Here is a 27,063-nt window from a genome sequence, read left to right as displayed (position 1 = left end):
TTCCCTCGTTCCTTTTCATTCACTTCACAACATGTGGTTGCCAGTTCGTTGCACAACCTGCATATTTCATGGTCAAGTTGAGTCAGCTATAGTTTTTTCCACACTAAGGGCGTTTTCATATTATGAGATCGTACCGTTGCCCCTCCTCCCCACTCCCCCGCCGCTCAGCTTTCACATTAGTAAAGTTGTTCCGTACCCGAGTACACTTGCATCATCATCCATGTGTATTTGTTTATGTTGAGATCAGCTGTTCTAGCGGCGGAGCATCGTAAAACACTTCATTCAAACTTGACAGAAAAAAAATAAAACTCACCAAAACCGTCGTTGTTAGTCTTTCCAACAATCACAGACTCTGGTCATTTGGTCGAAATAAACTCTTATTTTATTCTCTCTCTCTCTGCCCGCTGAGCAGCTGAGCGGCTCTCGTTCCTCGGAGGCAGACCGTTAAATTAGCTTAATAAAATAACAAACATCGCCCAACCCCATCGCCTACTATTGTTTATATTTTAAGGACCCTCTCGCCTGTTTCCTGCTTTATGGCGCATATTCAGATTTCGGAGGAGACCGGCGTCGCTGAAAAAAGCCTGCCCTTTCACAACGACTGGCTGACTGCTAATGTTACTTACGTTAACTAGCAGTCCACTTCCGTGTTTCAGTACGGTTTGCTTTCACACCCGATGAGAACCGTACCTGAGTACACATGAACCATACTCCAGACCACCTTTTCAAGCGGACTCGAGTACAGATCGATGAACCGTGCCCGATTACGGTACGGAGCGTTCACATTAATCAAACAAACTGGACTTTGGGGTCAAGTGCTCTCCGATCTGGGCCCGGGTCCCTGATGTGAAAGCACCGTAACTGGCAACTTGATCGCTGACGACCCGGAGATACCACATTGTTTTACAATTGGCTCACAAGCATCGTTAGAAGAGGGAACCAAACGTCAGATATAAACAAGTAATTCCTTTTGGAAATGATTAATTCACAATCATAATATTTCTTTTAGGAAAAGCCATATTTTTATTCGGCACCCTTCTAAAAGCTCTGTGGATTTATTATTTTTTTTTAAGTATTGGCCTAGATAAAAAATGTTATCAATAAGACCTTAACGCCATGTGAGAAAATGCTGTCTTAAGTCCGACCCACTTACCAATCCCCTTCCCCCCTCACCATCCCCCCCACACACACACACATACCTAAACTCTTCTCAGATGATAACTGTGATTTAATTTCCCTCCTAACCTTGCATGAACTGCTGAGCGAGGCAATCCGCATACCTTTACAGATTTTACACTTTATTGTAAAAGTGATTTTACACTGTTATTACGTGGGTTGCATTTGAATGTGAGAGGATTTTTTTTTACACCAAAGCTTAGAGGGACAGATCTATTGAGAGGATTTTAAAGGGATGAGAGACATTTTGGAAGTTTATCTAATTAAAGGTGGTGTATGTAAAGAAAATTAAACCAGCTTCTGTTTTTGCACATATAGATGCAGGTCACTGAGTAGCTCCCAGCTCTGCTGGGGCAGAGCTTGAATTTCTGCTTCTCTTTTCTTTTTACCTCCCCATCTTCCACCTAAAAAAAGAAACAAAAATATATAAAGTTCAAGATAATGGCTATGATGTACCAATGACGTGTTTGCAATGCATATGTATTATGTAGACACTGGAAAAAGAGTGACACGGTTGTTGTTATTACGATGAATATTAATATTCTTTTGGTATCATTCCTACTGGCTAGTGTGTGTGCCTGCGTGTGTGTGTGTGTGTGTGTGCCCATCTAGGGCAGGGAGGATAATGTGAATTGTGTTTTATAATGAGTGTCCGTTCAGCGCTCTCTCATTGGGCCTCACTTATCAAGTATTAAAACAGTGCACATGTTATATTAACACATTACAACTGGTTGTTTTGGAAAAGATATTTGACGTGCATGTATCATAAAATGAATGCATTTAAACCAAAGCATTTACTGTGAACATTTCCCACACACCCTTCTTTTTCATCTTTTTATTTAATACAATAGAAATACTGATAAATGAGGCCCTTCGTCCATAAGCACATGCTTCTCAGTAAACCCAATCCTGTTCTGTTTTTTTGTTTGTTGTTAACGCCACCACCCAAAGCCCAAGCTGTTCCTGCTGGCAGTGCCTTTTGTTTCATGTGCCCCCTGTGGATCTAATGTAAGGTGTGTTGCAGCACACAGGTGCCTGAGTGGATGTGTGGGTGCTTTTTGCATGTGTGCAAATCTGTGTTTCTTGGTGGTGTTGTCATTTTTCTTTCTTTCCTCCACCCTTAACGCATTTTGTCTTTCCAACAAACCCTCTGTGTGGGTGTGTGTGTGTGCGTGCGTGCGTGTTATTTATTTCATGGTCCACCTCATCCACATGATATCATGTCAAGGATGTTGAGACTTAATGCTTTTATTCTGCAATTTATTTTGTTTCATTTGAAGAAGTGTGTATAAATATAGCAGTAGAACTGTACAGAATATCACAATGAAATAAAAAGGTCATCCCTTTATTGAAATGTTCTCATATCCTCGTGTGTCAATGTGGTTTCACTGAAGGCCATACAGCAGTATAAAACATTACTCCTCTGCATTTTAAGTTTGTCGGTACCTTCAGTCTGTCTCTACGTCAGGAGGGACAGAATGGTTGCCTCTGTATGGATCTTCAACCAGCAGAAAATCACATCATGTAGACCTTTATCACATCACATTAAATATTTTAGAAAGTTATAAACTATGGGGCTTATCTTAGAAGAAATCCCAAAGAGATGCCTCTCAGTTACCTTGACTGAAAAGGCATTTTTCTTCCATCAATAAATCAAACTTTATTTGTATAGCAACTTTCAGACAGGCTAGTGCAGTTCAAAGTGCTTCACAGATGACTGACAAACCGAAAGTAAGACAGAAGACAGAAGTGTGAACCGTGAAAACAACAGAAAAAACAAAAAGAATTCAACCATTTAACAATAAAATAATTAACGCGACAATAACATGACAAAAATAAAATAGAATTAAAAGCTATAATAGAAATAATAGTAGAAAAACAGTGTGAAGTAAAAACTAGATTAATAAAATAACAATAAAATAGAATAAAAGTATACAGAATTAAATACAATAAAATAGTGATTAATAAAATAACAAAAATATAATAAAATTATACAAATTAAATATAATAAAATAAGTGACAAATAATATGACAACAATAAGATTAAACTATTCAAATTAAATATAAAATAAGTGACTAATAATATAACAAAAATATAATGAAACTATACAAATTAAATACAATAAAATAAGTGATTAATAAAATGACAAAAATATAATTAAACTATACAAATTAAATACAATAAAACAAGTGATTAATAAAATAAAAATATAATGAAATTATACAAATTAAATACAATAAAATTGGTTATTATTAAATAACAATAAAATATAATAAAATTTTACAACTTAATTACAATAAAATAATATAAATATTAATCAGTTTTAATCAAATGCCTAGCTGAATAGGAAGGCTTTACATTTACTTTTAAAGATTTCAGACTGTGCCAATGACATAATAGCTAAAAGTTGCCTCACCAAAGGTTTTAGTCCTGCACTTTGGAACAACTAACAGACTCGTGCCAGAGGACCTGAGGGGCTGTACTGGTTCATACACCGTAAACATATGAGACATATATGCCGATGCAAGATTTCTTAGTTCTTTAGTACAGGGTTGGGTGACAAAAAAAGACTTGAGAATAGCAGCAAAGGAATCAATAATTTACAGTTACTTGTTATTATGTGCACATCACCATCATCATATTATTGTAGACATCAAATTCAAGATTTTAATGCCTGCGGATTAGATCTACTTATTTATTCATATCTCTCTAAATGCATCATTTAGTGGCTCAATGATCTGAGACGAATGTGTCACCCAGACATGCCTCAAGTAGAAAGTGATGAGCTTTTCATCTTTTCATCAGCTTGTATTGTTTTCAAATCACCAGCAGGTGGCAGTAGCTCATCTAAACAGCAGGTGTTGTCTGAACATGCAGAATATAAGATGTGTGTGCAGTAGATGCACGTGTGTCATTTTGTTTTTTATATGCTCTGATATGATAACACATTTAGGTTTTATCACCGTTTTACACAATACTTTCCCTGACATGCTCTGTTGTCAAAGGGCATTCAAAATGAGGTGTTAGACCAATAAACCCCCCGCAGGTGTCAGTGTCTGTCACAGGCTCTGAGACCAAATACAGCCAGAACCCACATCCCCCCACGAGGACCTATAGGTAGCTTTGCACCTGGTCCCATCTCCTGCTGGGGTTGTAAATTCGCTGGCTGCGATTAGAGCACCTCTTCGTCCACACACTTTTACACCTTGAACCCTTTGGCGAGGAAAGTGCAATAAGCAGATGAATTTATTGGCATACTCTCTCTGTACACCACCATCTAAGAATAATCAGCATGGCCAAGCTGGCCTTAAGGACTGGCTGCTGCCCAGAGGGCCACCTAAAACTGTGTCAGGATGCTTATTTATGGCAGCAAATATAGACAGACCCCTCTTCTCACCTCTGAGAAAGAGCTAAGATTAGCACCACCCTCTGCCCAGCATGTATCACCGTCTGAATTTAGCCCGCTCCCCTCCTCATGCCTGGCCGGTCTCACTCCGTCTGTCCTCTGCCCTGCCCCTAACTATATCTAGCCCTGTATAGATCTCCATACCCTCTCCAGTTTCAGCCCACGGTTCAGCTTTCCTCTCAGGGTATGCAAAGTGAATGGCCAACAGCGCTGAGTGAGGAAAGGTCTTCTTAAGCTCTTGGTCTGCAACCAGTGGTTAGTTTCATTATCAGTTCTTCTGTTCATTATTCATCAATATGTGGTTTGGTCTATAAAAAGTAAAAAAAAATTCAATTAAAAAAGTGAATCACAATCTCCCAAAGAACGAGCTGACATCATACAATGGTTTGTTTTGTTTGACCGACACTCCAACAAAAAAAACTAAGAAAACCACCGACTACTTCCAAGAAGTCAGAGACACTTTTGCTAAAAAAGGACGTACTTTTCTGTGGATCAACTAATTAATAAATAGAGTAATTGTCCACTTTACCCTTAAGCTACATCTCAAACATGCATCTGTAAAGTAATTGGCACATGCACAAACATTTGGATTCAATGGTACCACTTCGTAGGTTTTTTTTTAGTTGGAACAAATGGCTTTATTAGTGGTTGATCAAACGGTCAAACTAGGCAGCGCTGATCAAATATGAATCAATATTCTGTTAGTGTAATGCCCATTTCTCGTAAAATGAGAAAGTTTGTGACCCGGCAGCCATGTTGAGATCAGTTGAGGAAATACCAAGCACCACCCACCAGCTGGAGCACAGCCAATAGGAACGCTCAATAGGAACGCTTTCTCGCTGAAATGACCTGTGATTGGTCAAAGTCTCCCGTCACAGGCTAGATTTTTTATAGGTGCCATATTGTAAAAAGTGAGATTTTCATGTCTTTTATATTATAAAGCAGATTTCAGTTCTTTATAAATACTGTGAAAGTATCAAAACGCTCAATCCATGGAGAAACACAGACAGCCTGTATTCAGAAACTGTGCGTTTGAAACAAGCCGTGAGGATTTCTGTCCATTTGTGATGTCACAAATATACAATATTTAGACCATTTCACAGTTTTAAACGTAAACATTCTAAATGTGTTGCAGTTTATTCCTGGTTGCAGTGTATGTAAATAACATCAGTTAACACAAAGTAAACATGGACCCAAACTGTTTCCTAGCAACGCAATTCCGTTGCCATTCCGTTGAAATGCGCTAAAACGGAGTGTTTCAGACAGATGGTGAATACAGGTATATTCAGGCAGACAGTACGAGAAAAATAAAGTGTTGTTTCAACATTAAAGCATGTAAACATGTTCTAGTAGAAACCCAAAATACAAGTATGAACCTGAAGATGAGCATAACATGTCCACTTTAAAGCCTGAAAACAGAGCCATGAGGAGGTGTAGTTTTCTCTCAGAACACTTGAAATACAACATGCTGAAAGGTTATTATGGATTTTTTTTTTAATGCCAAAAACATTCTACCTACTGCAGCTTTAATGACTTGATTTGAATGCCATAAAACCTGATATATATAATTCACGATGGCAGTTTATATAACACATGTAGAGTAAACATACAGTATATATACAGTATGCTGGAGCACACAGTCCCAGTCGCTCCATGCAGAGCTCCATGTGTCCGCTGCGGGTCGCCCTGCTGCTGCTGGCCGTCCTGGTGCTCACTAAGCACCGCCCTGCTCCCTCCCTCCCTCCGTCTGCCTGCTGACTCTCCGGAGCTCACAGAAGAAGACGCCCTTAGCAACAACACACTCACACAGCTGCTGCGTCGAATAAGAGACTCCTAACCAGCACAAGAAGACGGATTAAACCCTGCTGCTGCTGCTGCTTTACTCGCTGCACTGCGTACTAACTTTCCCTGCTGCTGCTCGGCGCTCTGCTCTGCTTGTTTCCATGGAGATGGAGATTGAGCTCAGCTAGCCTAGCCTAGCTTCGTGCTGCTAGCCATCATCATATCACCCACCCTGAAGAAGAAGAGGAGTCCCAGAAGGAGCACACACAGACATCGTGTTGTGGGGGGTTCACAAAGTCAGCTAGTCGGGATAATAAGCACGGGAATGGTGCTCTGGATCGAGTCACAGAGAAAGGAGACGAGGGGTACCCGGGTCAGAAGCTGTAATATCTGGACTCAAACTCTTTTTAACAAGAACAAGAGGGAGCGGCTCCTCCGGCTATCTTAGCTTAGCTTAGCTGAAGAGAAACGACCCCCAACAGCAACACCAACCAGCCTGCTCAGGTTCTCCTATCTGCAGCAATGTCAGCCTAACTCTGTGGTTTAATAAGGATAAACAACCAGCTAAAGCCAACAACAACAACAACAAGGAGACTCTAGTTAAAGCACAACTCTCAAAGGGACTTTATTAGCAACACACTACAGATGTTAGTGAAGTTTGCTACGTGACTTTTTTAGTTTTTTTTACAAGGGATTTTTCTTTTTTCTTCACTTCGGATGCTGGCATCACATATTAAATGCAATCATGATGATAATAAGCAGAAAACCAGAGGGCCCAATAGCAACAGGTAACCACAACAACAACAAAGGGTTGCAAAGTGTCTTTGTGTCAATAACCCTTTTTGTTTTCCCCTAAAGATGTTGTTTAAATGCAGATTTAAAGTGTTAGTTTCCACCTTAAGTGTAACAACAACAAAGTGTTGCAAAGTGTCTTTGTGTCAGTAACCCTTTTGTTTTCCCCTAAAATGTTGTTTAAATGCAGATTAAAGTAGTTAGTTTCCACCTCAAGCAACTCTTGTTGGCAAATACAGAAATATATTGTGGACTAAAATGTCTTTCCTTAATCTGTGGACAGACATATGTTAGTTAGCTGCCTGTGGGGAGGCACTAGACCCTTGTATAATATATTAATAATAATTAATAAACAGAAAACCAGAGGGCCCAATAGCAACAAGTAACCACAACAACAAAGGGTTGCAAAGTGTCTTTGTGTCAGTAACCTTTTTGTTTTCCTCTAAAGATGTTGTTTAAATGCAGATTTAAAGTGTTAGTTTCCACTTCAGGTGTAACCACAACAAAGTGTTGCAAAGTCTTTTGTCAGTAACCCTTTTTGTTTTCCCCTAAAATGTTGTTTAAATGCAGATTAAAGTAGTTAGTTTCCACCTCAAGCAACTCTTGTTGGCAAATACAGAAATACATTGTGACTAAAATGGCTTTCCTTGTTCTGTGGACAGACATATGTTAGTTAGCTGCCTGTGGGGCATTTCACTAGACCCTTGTATAATATATTAATAATAATTAATAAGCAGAAAACCAGAGGGCCCAATAGCAACAAGTAACCACAACAACAAAGTGTTACAAGTCTTTTTGTCAGTAACCTTTTTGTTTTCCCCTAAAATGTTGTTTAAATGCAGATTTAAAGTAGTTAGTTTCCACCTCAAGCAACTCTTGTTGGCAAATACAAAAATGTCTTTCCTTAATCTGTGGACAGACATATGTTAGTTAGCTGCTGCATGTGGGGCATTTCACTAGACCCTTGTATAATATATTAATAATAATTAATAAGCAGAAAACCAGAGGGCCCAATAGCAACAAGTAACCACAACAACAAAGTGTTGCAAGTCTATTTGTCAGTAACCTTTTTGTTTTCCCCTAAAAATGTTGTTTAAATGCAGATTAAAGTAGTTCGTTTCCACCTCAAGCAACTACATTGTGACTATAATGTTTCTTTCTTGGTTTAAATGTCAGTCTGTGGACAGACAGCTGTTAGTTAGCTGCTGCCTGTGGGGCATTTCACAAGACGCCCTGGTTGGTTGTAAACATGTTTTCTTTTGTTTTTGCAACTCCATATCAATCATGAGGCATGTGTCTGGATGTTTTGGAGTTCAGCCCAGGAAGCTCTGCGTTTGTTTTCAGGTCATTTTATTGTCTTATCATTGTTTCATAAGCCTTGATGTTTATCTCGGCTACTTGTTATTGTTTTATATGCGTTTATATATAACTAGGCACTCATCTTTGTGTTGCCATTTTTGAATTTGTATACTAGAAAAAGTAAAAAAACTTGACATTGCCTCTGTCAGATGGTGCACATTTGGACATATTTTTCTGCACACTTTGTCCAGGATACCAGGAAGAGGAGGATAAAAAGCTGTGACTTTACCCCACCACCACCACCACACTCCCACGTTTTATGACACATGATCTGCTGCATGTCTGCGTGAGCTCAAACCTTGTTCTCCAGTCTTTGCTGAGCACTGAGGGTGGATTCTCACAGCATGGAGGAGATCTGCACGCCAGCTGGACTTTGTAGTAGTAGGCTGGATGTTTGGTTACATAGAAGAAGTTTGGGCCCTGAAAAAGTTTGCTTGGACAACAAAGTTGAGCCCCCGCTGAGTAATAATTAGAGGGGTTTGCAGAGAGGGCTAATGAGGCCTTGCCTAATATTGTGTGTGTGTGGAGCCTTAATGCCTCTGTTTGCTGTGCTGTGCAGGTCTAATGCATCTGTATCCAGGCAGCAGGTCTAATCTGTCCCGGAGCTGACGAGCCAACGCGAGGGACACGGGCTCTGACGCACCTGCACATGGTTACGACACTCTCAAGGGCTAGTCAGAGACATCCCTGCCACAGTTTGGGGCTAATGCTAATGAGTTAACAAGACACAATAGCTCTATAAATGGCTTATGCCAACAGGCTGCTGCTCAGCCTTACTTCAAGCCATCAGAGATTGATACTTGTATTGCAGTGGCAACTTTTGTGAGATGAACAGCCGGCCGATGGAGGTTTGTCATTTGAGTAACTGGCTTCCTCCTACGGTCCCAAATGCTCCCCTCATCCGTCTACTTTGTGTCATCTCACATTCGGTGTTTTGGCTCGATGCCACAGAGGTGAGCGCACGCACACCGCACTATTGAATATCAGGCACCCGCATCCGACCATATGGGCTCTATTTCTGAGCACACCTGGTGTGTGTGCACTACATGACTCGGCCTGAACGGACAGATGGGCAGACGGAAAGATGGTGTCGTCACAGAGGCATCTGTTACCCCCATTAGGCCAATAATACCACTTGCAGCGCTAGCGATCTGGGACCCTAAGCCCTATCTAAGCTGGCCAGGTCGGCGCTCTGGCCTTGGATACAATGTATTGGACACAATAGATACAATGGATGTATCTGCTAATAATGGCCTTTTCATAGTAAATGTGGGTTAGGATGTTGTGGCAGACAATGTGCATCCCCAACGGTCTGCAGAGAGCAGTGTTGCGGGGCCGTCCTGCTGAGGTTAGCTGGCGGGATTCGTTGGGGCCATAACGAATCGTTTGTTTTAGTCTCAACTCAAGGTTTGAACTGGTGGGTTGATTGATGAAATAATCAATGGGACTTTGCTTGGTTTGAACAAACAGATTGTCTCCCTCTGTGGAGATTAGATTGCGTTCTGTAGACGCGTCGCCTCTGAACGTCATCCTCGAGCCTTTATCCCCGAGTGCGTCAATGTTGGAGATTTGATGATGCCACATTATCACACTGATTTGTTCGTCTCTGTTCCTTCAGCACGCCACGGCGATGGTCTGTATGACTCGTACATGAGGACGGACCACATCCTCAAAGACGAAGCGGATACAAACAGTCCGTCTGGACTGCCCCCTATGCCCAAACACACAGTGAGTACAAACACACACACATAAACACACACATCCAACAAAGGCCTGTTTCCTGTGCTGGAGCACGCTCTGTCTCCAGACATCCTGTTCCTCAGAGAGATATTCCCATTCTTCACATGCACGCCCCTCCCTCTTCCCTAGGTCTCGATTTGCAGGCTTATCTCTTATCTCATCTCTTATCTCCAACCAGTGTAATTCAGTCAAGTGTTTATACTCGTCAATGAGAATAACATGATCATGTGAGTAGTATTGATTGACTGCCTGAGGGGGATACCAGACTGTGTGTTGCAGAGGGGCAATTCTCCATGACCGTGTCAGCTTAGCTGAAGTCAAGTAGCCATTTTGTGTCTCCTTCAGCCAGAGTAAATGCAGAGATCCAACAGCAGTTCCCAGCCTTGTGAACCTACAGTTCACAGGATGCAAATTTAGAGCACAGTATATTGACCTATTGTATGTCTCCATTTGACTGCATGACTGCATCAACATGACTGCATCCGCTCGGCAATTAGAGTGCTGCAGCAATGAGTCCTAAAACCAAGAAATGAGCGAGCATTTTAGCACTTCCGGTTTCTCGAAGTCTGTGTTTGGCTGAAATAAGGTCTGTGGTTAACACAAGCTTAAAAAAACATTTTGTTCTACGATATAAAATACAGAAGTAAATACCTCACATGTGAATTTTAAAGGTTTTACGTGTCTTAAAAAAGGCGGTTGCTAACAAGTGGCTAAATGAGACTACTATCACGCCGACTCGTCCGCCTTTACAGCCTCGTTGTGCATACTAACACTCATGTAACAGTGGTGTAGTTAGTTTATAGCCTAACGTTAGCTTTTTACTTCTGGCGACTGCAAATTTTACGCTTCAAAAATCATAAAAGTGTATAGGAAAGTGTACGTGAACAAAACGTGTAGGTATCATAAACGTGTGTTTGCCACAGAGCTTATTTTCTGCAATAATCCAAAACCCAATGGAACAATCATATTGGCTTTTTGTCGGGGGAACCGGGGCGATGCTAACTTCCTGGTGGGCCTACAAAAATACGCCATCCCTGCACCACTCTGACTTCACTCTGACTTCACTCTGACTTCACTGTAGACCCAATCCCAAATCATTTTTGATCTGCAGTGTAGTCATACATATTTATGGGGACTATTAACTCTCATTGATATGATGCCGTTCATTAGATCATAAATTCAGTTCTATGACAGTAAACTGAATATCTTTGAGTTGTGGACAAAATAAGACATTTGTGGACATCATCTTGGGCTTTGGGAAACACTGATCGCCATTTTTCACCTTTTTCTGACATTTTATAGACCAAATAATTAATCGATTAATCAAGAAAATAATCGTTAGTTGCAGCCCTAGTTGGATTTATGCAAAAGATTTATTATAATTAATTTAAATGTGCTTCTGTTTTAGTTTTAAGGTGCTTACAAAGACACACATACACTGAGAAATCATTTTTCAACATTTTCTGACATTTTATAACCAAACAACTATTCAATTAATGGAGAAAATAATCAACAGATTAATCAACAATGAAAATAATCGTTAGTTGCATACATTTATCAAGACTTAAAAAAATGTCCTAGTGGGGATACCTTTCCGCTATGACTGCCTCTCTGAAAAGCCCCTTTGGCAGAAAATGCATACACATAGACAATGATACTCCATCGCCTCCCGCACCAGCAGAGGAAAAAAGGCTGGTTTGATATATTGTTGAGATTTATTGGGCTTGAAAATGTGACCCACAAAAAAAATCACCAATCAACATCCCTCCCCCCTTCCTCCCGTGCTCCATCTCATGTAATCCGCCCATCAGTGTTGCTTGCACAGGGGTTAGGCCTAGTTTTTTTTATTCACGCCTTGTCCTTCCTCCTTTGTATTTTCTGTCACGCTCACAGAGGTAATATCCTCTGTTGAATGTGACTGACGGTGGTTTGCCCCAGTTCAGTGTGTTCTAACAGCGAGTGCTCAGAGTTGCTCTATTAAAGTAAGACATTCATGTCGTCCCTGTTCATTGTTAGAGGAGGGGACAAACTGATAACATAAATTGTCGTAGCACTTAGCAGCGGGTTTGAATACAGCATTAATGAGACAGATCAGTTTAATTATTTCTGTAGGACCATGCTTTGCTAATGAGTGTGTGCTTGAGAGAAGGAGAATACTTAGGTGTTTCTCTGACAGCAGAGAGATTAGCTCTTCTCTCCATCTGTTGCACCATGCAGATTTGCACACAGAGGGCTCGCCACCCTACTCGGTGGTAAAAAAGATTCACGCTCTCACAGCGGTTTTCATTTCCTTCACTGGTCACTTTTCTTTTTTTCCCATAATAATTTATTGGGAGTAACAACAGGTGTACAGAAACATCAAAATAGAGCACAAATGTAAATGATTGTCCCTCCATATTTTGGTATTTTTCCCCCAAAGCCCCCTCCCACCCAACCCTAAACAATGCCAGTGAAAAAAGGGTAAAGAACAAAAAGGAAAGTTATATTAAATAAAAAAAAAAAAAATGTTTTTAAAGAAAATTAAAATGAAAAATAAAACATAAAGTACACATTGACATTAATGATAATTATAGGATAAATCCCAAACTACAGATAAAATAGGCTGATAAATGTTATCATGTACAAATGGACAATATAACTTATTAGTGGTCATTTCTGTTTACATAAATCAAACTTTATGATGTGCTGGTCACTTTTCAAAATATGTTTTTCTAATTGCGCCCCCATGTCCGCTCGATCAATAATCCATCACAGCTGGTGCTCCACATGCAGAGAGTTTGATTTTGAAGGCCAGCGTTTGTGTGTCCGGGTGAAGGGGGCTCAATCGATGACATTCACAGTGTTTGTAGTGCAGCTTTGGGACAACAGCTGCATGGGACCCTGGGTCAGCAGCAGGGCTGTTGTGATAAGTTAAGACTATATGGTTACATGTATGGAAACCCATCCTGCATTCCTGCTCTATTTCAGGACTCAAACATACAACACAAACACACTCGGAGCTGAGTCCTCGCTCAGTGGAACTTGTCAACACCTACTTTTAATATACGTTTCCTTGTTGTCTTTATCAGCTGACATGTTCTCAGCCGTAGACATGCTCAGCTGTGTGAACAAGCCTGAAGCCAGGAGCTCCACAGGACAGCATAGCAGTCTAATGGGAGAAAAGAAAACATTAAAATCTCCCGTCCCTGCCATTAAAATAAGGAGTGTTCCTGTGAAAGAGAGGCTAAATATGCCTCTCTCTCAGTGTGTCTGTATATAGGAAGGCCGTGCTGAGTTTATGTCGGCGTGTCTTATTAACAGCCACACTGCTTCTACAGTTTAAGAGTATAATCTAACTTTAATGACTGTCATTTCCCTCGAGCTCCATAATCTTGTGGAGGGTTCTTTCCGTTGTTAAGAGAGAGACGAGAGGGAGAGACGGAGAGAGAGAAAGAGAGCGAGAGAGAGAGGAGGAATGAATTCCTGGGGTTGCTGAAACGAAGTCGTTTTTCTGGCACGCAAGCGAGAGCGAGACTTTAGAGCTTTCCTGAAACTCTTATAAGCTTTCAGGTCATCGCCAAACGAAGGTGGATCTGTCGCTTTTAAAAGTTTGTCTGCAAATATGTTCAAAAAGGGCAACAAAATGTACAGTGGTTGTTTAGTCCAGATGCAAATGCAACCCCTGTCGCTCCAATTGCTTTTGTTTTGTGCACTGTGTAGTCATATTGAACCCCAAATCGAAATATTCAAATCCTTTTTAAGATATTAAATTCAGGACTTTACAAATTAATTTTTTTTTGCAATGCTGAGCCATGGATTGCCTATACCTTGATGCTAACAGCTAGCAATCAAAATAGGTGGGTGCGTGGGTCGTTTTGCATGCGTTATTGTTGGGGGTGGGCCTGTTAGTCTTTTGAATTTCCTGCCAGACGGGATCTAAATCCAGTTTCGCTGGTTCACCTGCTGCTTGCCGCATCTCTGCTAATGGCTCACTGCCCGCGTAGCTGTTTATTATTACGCCACTATCAACCAGAACCTGCCCTAGATCTGCTAACTAGCACGTTCTGCTTTTGTTTTTCTGTCGTCACTCTTTTGTGCTTGCAAAACGAGCCTGAAAGACTCCTTATCTCTATCTTTTATATTATTATGTATGAAATGTTGACATGATTCAGGCCAGCAAAGGATTATTTTGTGTGTGAATATTCAGTTGCCTCTCAGCTGAAGTCTCACAGGCTACAAGTACAACCCCTGTTGTGCACAATAATGTGTCTCTAGTCTGTAGATAGACAAAAAGCAGAGCAGGTCCTCTCTTCACTCTATTGAATACATTCATACAACACAATAAACTAGATGTCTTTTACACACTGAAGAAGTACAATGCGTACACGCTGTTCATAGACTGAATAAGCTCCAGTGAAGTGTTTACCAAAGGGATTTTCTAATAGCTTTTCTTTTTGTCTCCTTTCTTCCTCTAACAGGTCGTCAGTAACAAGACTGTTATGAGGGATCAGGTAACTGTGCGAGGTGGCCAGCTGAAGGTCAAGTACCTGTATGAAGACTCCACCAATAACCGGAAGATCAACGCCATAACAACAGCAACCACTCAGAACAGCGGGACCACAGGTCAGACGCCTAGTAAAGCCACCCCGGTCTCCAGTCTATCCAAGGAGCACAGCGTAGACAGGTGAGAAAGATCTTTTAACGCATGTTCAGTGGCCAAAAAAATCACAAATTTATAAGCCGTAGGAACACCACTTCAGTCGTTTAACGCCACATTTCTGTCATGCTTGTTTGCCGCAGCACTGAATCCAGTAAGGGCTCCAGTGACTCCTCCGGTCCTCATGGCGTTGCGAATGGAGGGAACAGCGGGAAGCTGTGCGGCCCGCTCACTCCCGACCAGGCTCTGAGACTGTACCGATCTCAGCTGACCACCCTGGAGCAGACGGAGATCCACTCCTACCCAGACATCTACTTCGTGGGACCCAATGCCAAAAAGAGGCCGGCCGTCGCTGGAGGCAACAACAACTGTGGCTACGATGATGAGCAGGGTGGATACATTCACGTTGCCCATGACCACCTGGCTTACCGCTACGAGTTCCTCAAGGTCAGACACACACATATTGTGTTTTTTAGGCTATCACAATCACAGTTGAGTGTAAAACTATAATGTTTCCCTCTTTGATGTTTAGCTAACCCAGTTTTTTTTTCTCTCGCCCTCTTCAGATCATCGGTAAAGGTAGCTTTGGTCAGGTGGCTAAGGTGTACGACCACAAACTGCAGCAGCACCTGGCTCTGAAAATGGTGCGCAACGAGAAGCGTTTCCACCGGCAGGCGCAGGAGGAGATCCGCATCCTGGAGCACCTGCGCAAGCAGGATCGCAACGGCACGATGAACGTCGTGCACATGCTCGAAAACTTCACCTTCCGCAACCACATCTGCATGACCTTTGAGCTGCTGAGCATGAACTTGTACGAGCTCATCAAGCGCAACAAGTTCCAGGGCTTCAGCCTGCCGCTGGTCAGGAAGTTTGCACACTCCATTTTGCAGTGCATGGAGGCCCTGAGTCGGCACCGCATCATCCACTGTGACCTGAAGCCAGAGAACATCCTGCTCAAACAGCAGGGACGCAGCGGCATCAAGGTGAGACACCCGTCACATTCATCGGTGGCCTGTGTGTGTGAAGACCTATAACAGGTTTCCTACATTGATTCTTTTCCTCTCTTGTCTCTTGCCAGGTGATTGACTTTGGCTCCAGCTGTTTTGAGCACCAGCGGGTGTACACCTACATCCAGTCTCGTTTCTATCGAGCTCCAGAGGTGATCCTCGGTTCGCGTTATGGCCTTCCAATCGACATGTGGAGCTTCGGCTGCATACTGGCCGAGCTGCTGACCGGCTACCCGCTGTTCCCCGGCGAGGACGAGGGCGACCAGCTGGCCTGCGTCATGGAGCTGCTGGGCATGCCTCCGCAGAAGGTCCTGGAGCAGGCCAAACGGGCAAAGAACTTCATCAACTCCAAGGGTCACCCTCGCTACTGCGGAGCCAACACCCTGCCCACGGGGGCCACCGTGCTCACGGGCACTCGCTCTCGCCGCGGCAAGATGAGAGGTCCCCCCGGCAGCAAGGAGTGGAGTGCCGCTCTCAAGGGCTGCGAGGACCCCACCTTTACTGACTTCATAAAGAAGTGTTTGGACTGGGACCCCTCGTCCCGTCTCACCCCTAGCCAGGCCCTCAGGCACCCTTGGCTGTATCGGCGCCTACCCAAGCCCCTACCTGGGACCGACAAGAGCCACGGTGCCACGGTGAAAAGGCTCCCCGATCATCACAGCACCTCCTTCCCCTCTATCCTGGCCAAAGGGGGGCCTAGTTTAGGCGCCACAGCTGTCAACAACAAACTGAGGAGCAACATGATGGGAGACTCAGGGGAGGCCATACCTCTTCGCACGGTCCTACCCAAACTTGTCTCATAGAGAGAGAGAGTCCTGTGATCTCCTCTCTTCTTCCACTTCTTCCTCCTCTGCACTCCTCAGGAGGAGTCAGAGAACAGGAGGAAGCGGGGACTAGGTTTTAAAACTCGTTTGGTTGTTCTTTTATTTGTTTTCTACTGAGAGGTGTCGACACCCCCAGTTCCTGGTTTTTAATATTAGCTGAACACGGAGAGAGAAAGACAATTAAAGAAACACTCTAAAAAAAAAAAAAAAGTTTTTATACAGAGGATTTCCTTGAGCGGCTGTGGAGTTTCTGTATTCAGCCAATTGATGAGGTTTGATTTTAGATAATGCTTTTTAAAAAAAACTTCCTCGTATGAGTGGGACGGCTTCGTAAATGAGCAAATGTTTTTAAACCTGCGTGTGTTCTCACGTGAGTGGTGTGTGTTTTTTTTTAGTAAAACACACTCAAGCACACCTGCACTGTCACTTGCCTCACTTCACTCTTTCTTAACACTCAGAGGACGCCACCCCTTTCTTGGGAAGTGTTTGTATGAGTGAAACTTGAAAAGGGCTACAGAGATTACTCTTATCACATTAGCAAACGATTTGTTCTGCCAACATGATTTAATAGAGGAAAATAAGAGTCATGAGCTAGTGTTTTGGCCCTGCACACACACACACACACACACACACACACTGACACAGATCTCCCTCATAAACATAAATGCCTTCACACAGGTAATAATGAGGGATCGGCATTATGTAACATTTTTTAGCAATAAGTCTTCACTTCTTTGTCTTTTCTAATTGCGCTCTTTTTTCTACCTTTCCTGATCCCTGGTGCTTGCATGTCAGCTCAATATGTGACGTTAGTATGTGTGTGTGCTTTAGCTTCATGGTGCTACTGCGGGAGTGGTATCGAGAGGGCGTCGGACAACCTATTTACAGCCCCCTCCACCTCCTCACCTCTCCCGTTTTGAGTAGGGGGGTGGGGAGGACAGTAGCTTCGCTCAAACTGTCACAAAGGTGTCACCGTCACAGTCGGTACTTCACAAACTGAGCCTGCCGTGTGAGGCCGGCTCACATAAATCGATATATATAGAGAAGGAGAGCTGCAAGTCATTGCACATACATACCTGCGGGGTGGAAAGTTGGCTGTGGGAAAGTTAAAAAAGTTTATATGAATGTCACCTGCCCATGCCCTCCTAATTGGCTGCTGTGATTTGTTGGCAAGTGGTGCATTCATTAATCCTAATGGAACAATAGTGCGAGATGAGATGGATCATGGGATAAAATGGTATGTTTTTAATATGAGCCAAGATGTTTTTTTTTTTATTTCAGGGGGGAGATGTTTGAAAAGTTGACAGGACGGGCCAGTGACAAAGGAGGGTTTTTATGGTACTGAAGAAAGGTTTCTCAGGGAGACATACTTGATACATCCCTTAATCTTATATTAACTGTGTTCCACTTAACAGTCCCGACTCTGGATGAACATGCATGCAGTTCTGTCCAACGAGAGCGAGAGAATGCGTATACGAGTGTGTTTGCGAAAAGGGGGTCTGCATGCTCCACAATCTGACCTAGATTCCCTTCTCCTCCTCCCCCCCTTCCACCATCGCTTTCTCTCTCTCGTTTTCTCTCACTCTGTAGGGCAGCAGGGAACCTCTTAAACTCACACATACATAGTGAATTATGGTGCTGTCCAAAACACACACAGACACACACGTCAGGTGCACGTTGTATGGACCACACCGCTCAAAGAGTTCTTTCTCTCGTCCCTCGAAGTGAATCTGTCAGGGATTTCTACTCTGTCTCCGTTTTTGTTTTCTTTTTTTTTTTATATAGAAGTGATTTCTATTTGCTATTCAGTCCAGAATATCAGAGGATGTAAAAACGCAAAAGCGGAAAAAGAGAAAGCAGTATACTGTCATGTTGTACCTAGTGGTGTGTGCGTTAGTAGGAGGGTGTTTGGTGTTCCAGCATGAAATCACAACCTGTTATCAGACTGAGTGACTATGAGAAGAGAAACTGTACAGTAACCAAATGAAGTTGTGATAGTTTCTTTTTCTAAAGAAAATAAAAATGATTATTAACTGAAACGTGCTGCTCTGGGATGATTTCTGATTTGAGAAACGCATATTTAGATATTGAAAAACTGCCTCGGTTACACGCAGGATGAAGGAAATGTTTCCTTTTTACGTCAACATCGGCCAAATCCCGTATGTGCTTTTTTACAGAATGCCAGATAAGCATTTTCCCATGAATGCTAACGATTATTTGACATCTTATTTTAAGATCAGCTCTGAGGAAAGCTTCCTGTGGAGATTTCCAGAGATAATGAGACAATGAATCATCCGAAAACTCTTTCCTCATTTGTCGCCTAACCTGAAGCTCTGTCGTAACCAGCGGCTACCGTGTTGTTTTTGCTACGTGACACCTGGGGCCTGTGTTATGAAACAAAAGTGAGTCTCCAGACAGCCCCCGGCTCAGTCGCTACAGTGAATCACTATAAAGTGAGTTGGATTTCAGTCTGTGATTAGGTTACAGATTCAGTGAACACTGGGACACTGATGAGTCAGTGGCCTGTGACACAACATAGAGCCAGCGTGTGATACTGACATTAACTTGTTATATTGCAATATATATACCATGAAAGTCACGAAGAACACAGAAAGCATGTAACATAGGTGTGAAGATTTCCAGTCATTATATATATATCTGGAAGTCAAAGGCCACATTTGCCTTTTTACTGAAACAATATGTGTCTTATGGGAGGTGTCACAGCTGCAGCTGGTAAAATGAATGATGGGTGGTTACAGTGAGCTAATGAGCAAGTGTCATTGTTGATTTGTAGCTGCAGCTTTTCCCTGCTGTGACACCTGAAATGGGTCCGTTGGGTGTGTCACGATGTCCCTTGATTGTCCCCCATTTTAGGAACCTATCGAGAGAGCTGGACATCTATTGTTCAATTCAATTTATTATTTATTATTTGATATAGCATCAAATCATAATAATCTCGAGGCGCTTTTCATATAGAGCAGGTCTAGACCGTACTTTAATAATTTAGAGACCCAACAAGAGATCCCCCCCCTGAGCATGCATTGTTATGCGACAATGGCCAGGCAAAACTCCCCTTTAACGGGCAGAACCGGGGTCTGGGTGGGTGGCCATCTGCCTCGACCGGTTGGTTGACATATGTCACAAAATATAATGACAATTCTGGCACTTGTTGACTCCCTGTGCAGTTCACCAACTCTTAAACTTGGGACTTAGGGGACCAAGTTAGGTGGATAATTGCTTAAATGTTTGAATCCACCTCTACATTTAGGAGGGACTCCTTGCAGACAAATCAGTAGTGTTCTTCCCCTGCACTAGCCATATTTATCTTTTCCAAAATATCTCTCTGCGAAAGTGCTTTGCACCTCTTCATAATGTGCCTCTGCTTTGCTCTTGCCCCTCATACCTCACAATTTGTCCCATCTGTATGGCTGACAGAACAGATGTACAGATCTGTGGGAACACTGCCAGAAATACTCCTGTGAATAAAAAGAGTGGGACGAGATTGATGATGACTCGCTGCTTAATCATGACGGTAGCCTGATCATCTCCTGTATCGCTGATGATTCACTGGTTGTTTACACTGCAGGCTGGTGCCCTGAGGGAAGAGAAAGTCAGGTACGCACGCAACATGAGGAGCAGGAACCGGTTGAGCAGCGTCGCCTACTGAAGAAGACGCAAGGTGGAGGTGTTTGGTGAGTGGCTGGTTGGGTATGTGTGGGGGAATTTAAACCAGGTGTTCGAGCTGATTTTAAAAGGATGTTGTGGTAAACGTGACGTTCTTTCTCATCAGCATCATGTGTGTTACTCACTCTTTCCATCAACAGCAAGATGTTCAAATGATGATGAGGTGAAACAAACACACAAACAAACAAGTAGACAATGTACGAGAGGAGACAGAGATGACTCTTTCCTTTTCAATTATATATTTATGACCTCCTCTCAGACTCTAACTACATTACAGTAAGTTGTTTGTGAAATCTAAATGACTCCGTCTGTCTTTGTCTCTCCTCTTTTCTATTAATGTAAAAGCAGATTAGATCAATCCCATTAGACACCAATCCAGTCACCTCCTGACCATATGGTCTGAAGCTCATTCGTCCCTACATCCCCCCGGCACACTGACTTGTATTCTCTGAACCGCACACGTTAGACGGTGTGTCCCTCCCTTGCCCTCCTCTCCTCCTCTCCTCCTCTCCTCCTGTATATGTTGAGAACGAGGAGTCTAAGCTTTCAGACCATATGGAGCCACAGCAGGATCTCTGGTGGTGAGCGTGGACAGGACAGGACAGGGCGGGGCGGTGACAGCTCTCTGATTACCAGGAGGTTAAGAAATCTTGACCTGCTTGTTGCTTCATGTTTGGCTCAAAGTGTAAACATCTCTCTATTCCCTTTATGTCCTTGTTGATGTTGTCGTGTGGATACCTGTGGTCAGATGTAATCAGTTATATACTGAACCTGCTGTCAGCTGTTGTCAAGACTCTTTGTTTGAGACGATAATATCATTAAGACTACAGTCTAGACCTGCTCTATATGAAAAGTGCCCTGAGATAACTTCTGTTATGATTTGTCGCTATATAAATAAATGTAATTGGATTAAAGGAGACCTATTATGCTTATTTTCAGGTGCATACTTTATAATTTATTATATTTTATTTTATATTTTGTATTTCTGGGTTTCTACTAGAACATGTTTACATGCTTTAATGTTCATAAAACAATTTACTTTTCTCATACCAGCTGTGATACAGCACCTCTTTTCACCCTCTGTCTGAAATGCTCTGTTTGAGCTCCAGCCCCGCCCTCTCGAAAAGCCCAGTCTGCTCTGATTGGTCAACGAGCCAAACTCTTCGGACTCCACTCCAACCTCCGCTCTAACTAGCTTTGTTTGAGGGCGTGCCAAACTAGCCGCTAGCCAGGTGTTATGCAATTGTGTTACTTGGTGACATCACTACATTACTGAAAGAAAGGCGGGACTTCAAGCAAGGCGTTTCAGGCAGGTCAGGCGCAGTGTTTCTGTGGGGGGAGTAATTCCCTTTGGTGTGGACTTTAGGCTTTATAACTTTGCAGACGTTTTACGTGCACAAAAAATTACATAACACACTAAAGGAAAGGGAAAAAGCACAAAAGCATAACAAGTCCTCTTTATAATGTAGATGAATAGAATTAAGCAAGGTGAATAAGAAAATATGTTTTTGGTAATTTAGGCAAACCAACCCTTTAATTTTATGTCTGTCTGTTTACCTAAACTCTTGGCTATGAGTTTTGGTATTTATGGCTTTGTTTGGGAGCTTAACTAGAACCAAAGTGGCCAAAATGTGGAATTTAACTGCAAAACAAATTTATCTTTTTTTCTTCTTAAAGGTACAGTGTGTAGGATTTTGCGACATCTAGGCCTAGTGGTGAGATTGCAGATTGCAGCCAACTGACTACCCCTCTGCTCACTCCTCTCTTTCCAAGACTGTGGTAACGTGAGCCGCCGAGTGCAAAACCGTTGTAACGCTGTTCGTACCATAACAACACTACTTTAGGAGTAACGGAAGTCAGACGGCGGCTGACAGTACTACAGTTTAGCACTCTGCAGCTCACGTTACCGCAGTTTAACCAGAACTACGGTGGCCTTCAGGTAACGTAGAAACAAGAAAGTCTCTCTCTAGAGCCAGTGTTTGGTTTGTCCGTTCTGGGCTACTGTAGAAACGTGGCGGACTCCATGAAGAGGACCCGCTCCCTTAGTAGATATGAAGGGCTCATTCTAAGCTAACGAAAACACAACAATTCTTAGTTTCAGGTGATTATACACTAATAAAAACATAGTTATGTACATTATATTTAATTTCTGCTAATAGATCACCCAAAATGTAACACACTGTCCCTTTAACAGCCTCTACTAGCTCTTTGCCATTGTGTAAGCTTCTTTTCTGGATGACCGAACCAAAAATGCAGTTTAAGGACATAAATCTGCATGATTGTTACTTACGTTGCTTACATAAATATGTTAAGGTGTATTTTGCTTCGACCATAAAGGCTTCAAAAGTGTCAGAAATATGCTAACTTTAACTTTTGTGCTTGTTCTTCTTGTAGATCTCCTGTGACAGCAAGACTTACTCAACCTGTGTTTACGGATGTGACAGAGTGCCCGAAACTTGATGGATTGCCCCGAGGGGCTGACAGTGCTTGTATAATGCTGTGTTTGTTCACATATGTATTTGCATGCTATATATGATATTCTTTATGTGGTTTGTTTGATGTCAGTGCGAGATGTCTGTTGTGATTCACCAGAGGATCCACTGTTGTCTGGACAATAAACTGCGACCAGGGCCGTGACTCACGACTCCACAGCGCTGTCGATCCTCAGTACTTCACTCCTCCATTTACACAAGCCTTTTTTTTTTTTTTTGCTTGATATTGGAACGGACACACAGAACTATAAACACACACAGTCCTGGGTCAGGGAGTGCAGACACACTCCAGAGCTATGTGTGTCGTCTGGCTTCGGTCCACTGGGACAGCTGAGGTACGAACCAGGCGATGGCAGCAGCAGGAGAATGCCACTTTAGCCCCACCGCCCCCCACCAACACCACCCCGTTGCACCAAAGAAAGAGAGACAACACATGTCCCCACATGCACAAAAGCAGACTCCAGCCTACTGTTCCTTACCTCATGTACGCACAATGACACACTCACAGCACTCACAGCTGAGCGCACACTAGTCACACACAAACACACACACACCAATGCACAGCTGAGCACATGTCGACACAGGCTGAACAGATGCAGATCGTTGCGAGAGGTGGGGTTGTGCTCCAGGAACATTTGCCCACCCAACCCACCAATCTACATTCCACACAGACTGCTGGGTAGAGGAGCTGTGCAGAGACCTTTAACTTCATCTTACCGGTTGAAACCTTAGCCGCCCAGTTACCGTATTCTCCACCTGCATATGCAGCCCCCATATTTAGGTTTTCAGTTTTCCTGTCTTGTTTACATGACCCGGCTGGGTCACAGTTAAGACCGGAATAGAAGATGACTCATCCCCCCCCTGTCTACAGAGATGAGTCTGTCTGTCTGTCTGTTTCTCTATATGTGTGTGTTTATGTGTGTGTAAGTTTTATGTTTTTATGGTTGTGTCTTTCCAGTGCTCTTATAGCTTCAAGGTAGCAGGTCTGCATAGCAACACTCTGGGAAGAAGCTCCAAGGGCACATGAAAGCTATCATTGTGCAATATCTGTGAAGCCACCCACTCGAAAATCTCTGCCGAGGTTATTTTCCTCAGTCTGCTCTTCTTCCACTGTACAAAATGAAGAGGCGGATGAATATATTTATCATAAATCGTGCAGTTCTTCTTGTGATTGATTGCTTCATGACTATACCCTGCATTTTTGCACATATTAATATCCAACTATACTGTACAAAAACAATCCAGCTATCTGCACCTTATTATTACTTTCTGAGCCATAAAAAGGTAAAACAATCTCTCTTTCTGCGTCCTTCTTTTTGTCTTCTATCAACTGCAAAGGCAAGATTATCTATACAGCAGCTTTCAACAACTCAATGTGCTTTGCAGAAGACATAGAAATGCATTAAAGGTGCTCTATTAGATAACCAGAGCATTAATATAGCAGCAAACAGCTATTTGCTATGTAAAGATATAGAGGAGTAAAGTCTACCTGAGCAGAGAATGAACTCACTCTCCCTCTGTGTGTGTTGTAATCCGAGCTTCTCTGTGCTTTGTTGACATAGACGGGCCGTGTGTGCTTTTAGTGCAGGTTTGTTTGAGCATGAGCACACCCCTCTGGTTAGCTCACGGCCGCCGCTCTGTACTGCTCTCATACAGCAGTTACTGCTGATAACGCTGTCCCGACCGATGGCGCCGTTGCAGAAGCATAGCACCCACCCTCCAGTTCCCCTTAACCTCAATGAGTTTTTACTCTTGGTTAAATAAAGAATAATATACCTTTTACCACTGGGAGCCATAAACGGCTGCTTCACACAGCAGTGCCCAACTACTGTCTTTCATAAAACCCAGTTCACTATATATTACTATCTGTTATTCCCCTCACACACACACATACGTCCACACACACATAGGATGTATAACAAACAGTAGACATGAACATGAAGGCATTTTCAGGTTTAACAGTCCCACCATCCCACCCACACTAGGGATGGTAAAAATGGGAGTGAAAATTAAGTAAATAATAATGGCAGAAATTACATAGGGATGAATAGTGGATAGCCACATACTTACGTATGCGCACATACATGCGTATATTCATATTTATATATACATATGCACATGTACACGCGTGCACCTGCATACAGAGCCGTATATAAACAGAACATTTTTAATGAAAAATAAATAATAGTGATGATAACAATAATAATAATAATTCTGCAAATAATAAAATAATGAATAAATGAACAAACAAATTGAACACGAATAAATAAATGAGTAAATTAAAAGACGGATAAAAACAAGTAAAAAATAAAATTATAATAATGATAAAATAAAAGTAAAAATATAATACTATTATTGTTATTATTATTATTAATATTATTATTATTATTAATAATAATAATAATAATAATAATAAAATACTATATATATAATAAAAAATAGATAAATAAATAAAAAAGTATAATGAAATAATAATAATAATAATAATGATAATAATAATAATAACAATAATAATAATAATAATAATAATGTACAAATAATAATAAAAAGAATGAAATAATAGTTACACTTATAAATCCAGCCATTTCCAAATATATGGTGTGACTAGTGTACACACCTGTATACGCGAATATATACACATGTTAACAATATACACTCACACACTACTAAGAGATGTTTTGATGAGCAGGGTGACCCAAGGCTGTCCACTTTAAACACATCACTTTGATGCTTTGCCACTGCGATGCTGCATTATGTTCTGGATGTGTAGCAGCCGCTAACAGAATGAGACTGTGTGTTATCTGTGGTGAAGCTCTGAGCTCCTACTGTATTGTCCGGTAAAGGGACCTACAGTCTGGACGCTGTTGTCACAACCTTTCTGTTGCTGGGGAAAATGGGATATTTATGGTTAGTTTCAAGTTTCACGGAGAAGACGGGGGGACAACCTTTAGCGGGGAATTTTTGGAGTTTGGGTCAGTCATCTGCTGGTGTGAACTTTGGTCCTTGTTAGTTTATCTCTCCTTCTTTTGAACTTACTGACCTTCAGGTGACTCCACATTAAATGATGGTCTCGGGGCAGTTGTAAACCAGGGGAGTTGCGTCTGTACTTAAAAAAAAAGCAAATAGCAAAAAGAACATGCAAATGTTTGTACTTGCCTGTCCCTCTGAGTTTGTGGTTGTATGTGTGTATGTAAACGACACCAGCTCATGCACTGTGTCAGCAAACACGGACTCGGTTTCTGTCACATGCTTCGTCTTGTTTGTACTTTCACTGAAACTGCTTTCCAAGTACAAAATTCAATATATGTTACGTAAGAAGAACAAAGACTTATGTGAAATTGACCTTTTGTGCTACTGTCGGTCAACGAGAACAACAATTTAGTGTCTTCCATGTCAGGTCATCTGTAATTTGAATGCTCTCATAATAGCCAGTACTCCTCCAGCAGCGGGGACAGTAAATCTAATTTGAAGATGACACGATGAATTATGTTGTCACAAGGGACGACAAAAGCTCCATTGAAATGTTCCCTGGAAGTATTAAACAGCATGTTATATGGCGATGTTTGCAGAACAGGAGCAGGCAGCAGTAGCTAGTGTACACAGCAGATATCTATATATATGTTTATATGTTTGTGTGTGTGTGCGGGGGGGTAAGCCCCATTGGCCTCATTCTCGCCGATGTCCTCCTTCTCTCGTCCGTCTCTCTCTCTCCTTTGTAGCAGCTGCTGGGTGAATTGTTGTCCTAAGAGCTTTTTCCATGGCAGTGTGGAGAGCCAGTTTCCGTCTGCTTCTGACAGGAAACGCGTTGACCTGCTGAGGAGCGGAGAGGAGAGGAAGGTTTCCTTTGGCAGACAAATCACACTGTGCACGGTGGATTCTCCTTCTCCTTTATCTCTCCGTCTGTCGTTCTGTCTGGCACTCACACCCCCACACATGAGGGAGACTGAGGAAATGTTTGAACACAGCCCATCAGCTGGGCATCAATAATTCAGTCATTCTGCAGTGCGTTAATGTTTATGTTTCACTGGTGGCTGAACACAGAGACTCTGTGCTATATTAAGACCTGGAGCGGAAAACTGTCTGCTTTGTAAAACATCACAGAATTACTGAGAATAACACAATGACCTTTTTTTGGGTCTGTTTTTACTCACAGGCCTCCAGTGT

General features: G+C 42.2%; 1 protein-coding gene and 1 long non-coding RNA gene across 4 annotated transcripts; both read left to right on the top strand.

Moving 5' to 3' along the window:
- The first annotated feature begins 6,232 nt into the window (after positions 1–6,232).
- On the top strand, positions 6,233–18,762 carry dyrk3 (dual specificity tyrosine phosphorylation regulated kinase 3). 3 transcript variants are annotated; one of them, XM_037771379.1, is made up of 6 exons: positions 6,233–7,153; positions 10,135–10,244; positions 14,714–14,919; positions 15,036–15,339; positions 15,459–15,875; positions 15,971–18,762. In XM_037771379.1, exons 1-6 carry the CDS (start codon positions 7,111–7,113, stop codon positions 16,700–16,702), a joined length of 1,812 nt encoding a protein of 603 aa, XP_037627307.1. In that variant the 5' UTR covers positions 6,233–7,110; the 3' UTR covers positions 16,703–18,762. The 3 variants fall into 3 exon arrangements, with proteins under 3 accessions (XP_037627307.1, XP_037627325.1, XP_037627315.1); XM_037771397.1 differs by lacking the exon at positions 6,233–7,153 and adding an exon at positions 8,142–8,180; XM_037771387.1 differs by lacking the exon at positions 6,233–7,153 and adding an exon at positions 8,345–8,501.
- A 661-nt stretch (positions 18,763–19,423) lies between these two features.
- Positions 19,424–23,147, top strand: LOC119480844. Its single transcript, XR_005205020.1, has 2 exons — positions 19,424–20,415; positions 22,802–23,147. It is a non-coding gene; the product is annotated as an uncharacterized LOC119480844 (long non-coding RNA).
- Positions 23,148–27,063: the final 3,916 nt, after the last annotated feature.

The sequence above is a fragment of the Sebastes umbrosus genome, chromosome 1 (genome assembly GCF_015220745.1).
Source record: "Sebastes umbrosus isolate fSebUmb1 chromosome 1, fSebUmb1.pri, whole genome shotgun sequence".
NCBI classification, from domain to species: domain Eukaryota; kingdom Metazoa; phylum Chordata; class Actinopteri; order Perciformes; family Sebastidae; genus Sebastes; species Sebastes umbrosus.
The sequence above is the reverse complement of the archived record's forward strand: the minus strand, read 5'-3'. Positions and strand labels throughout refer to the sequence as shown.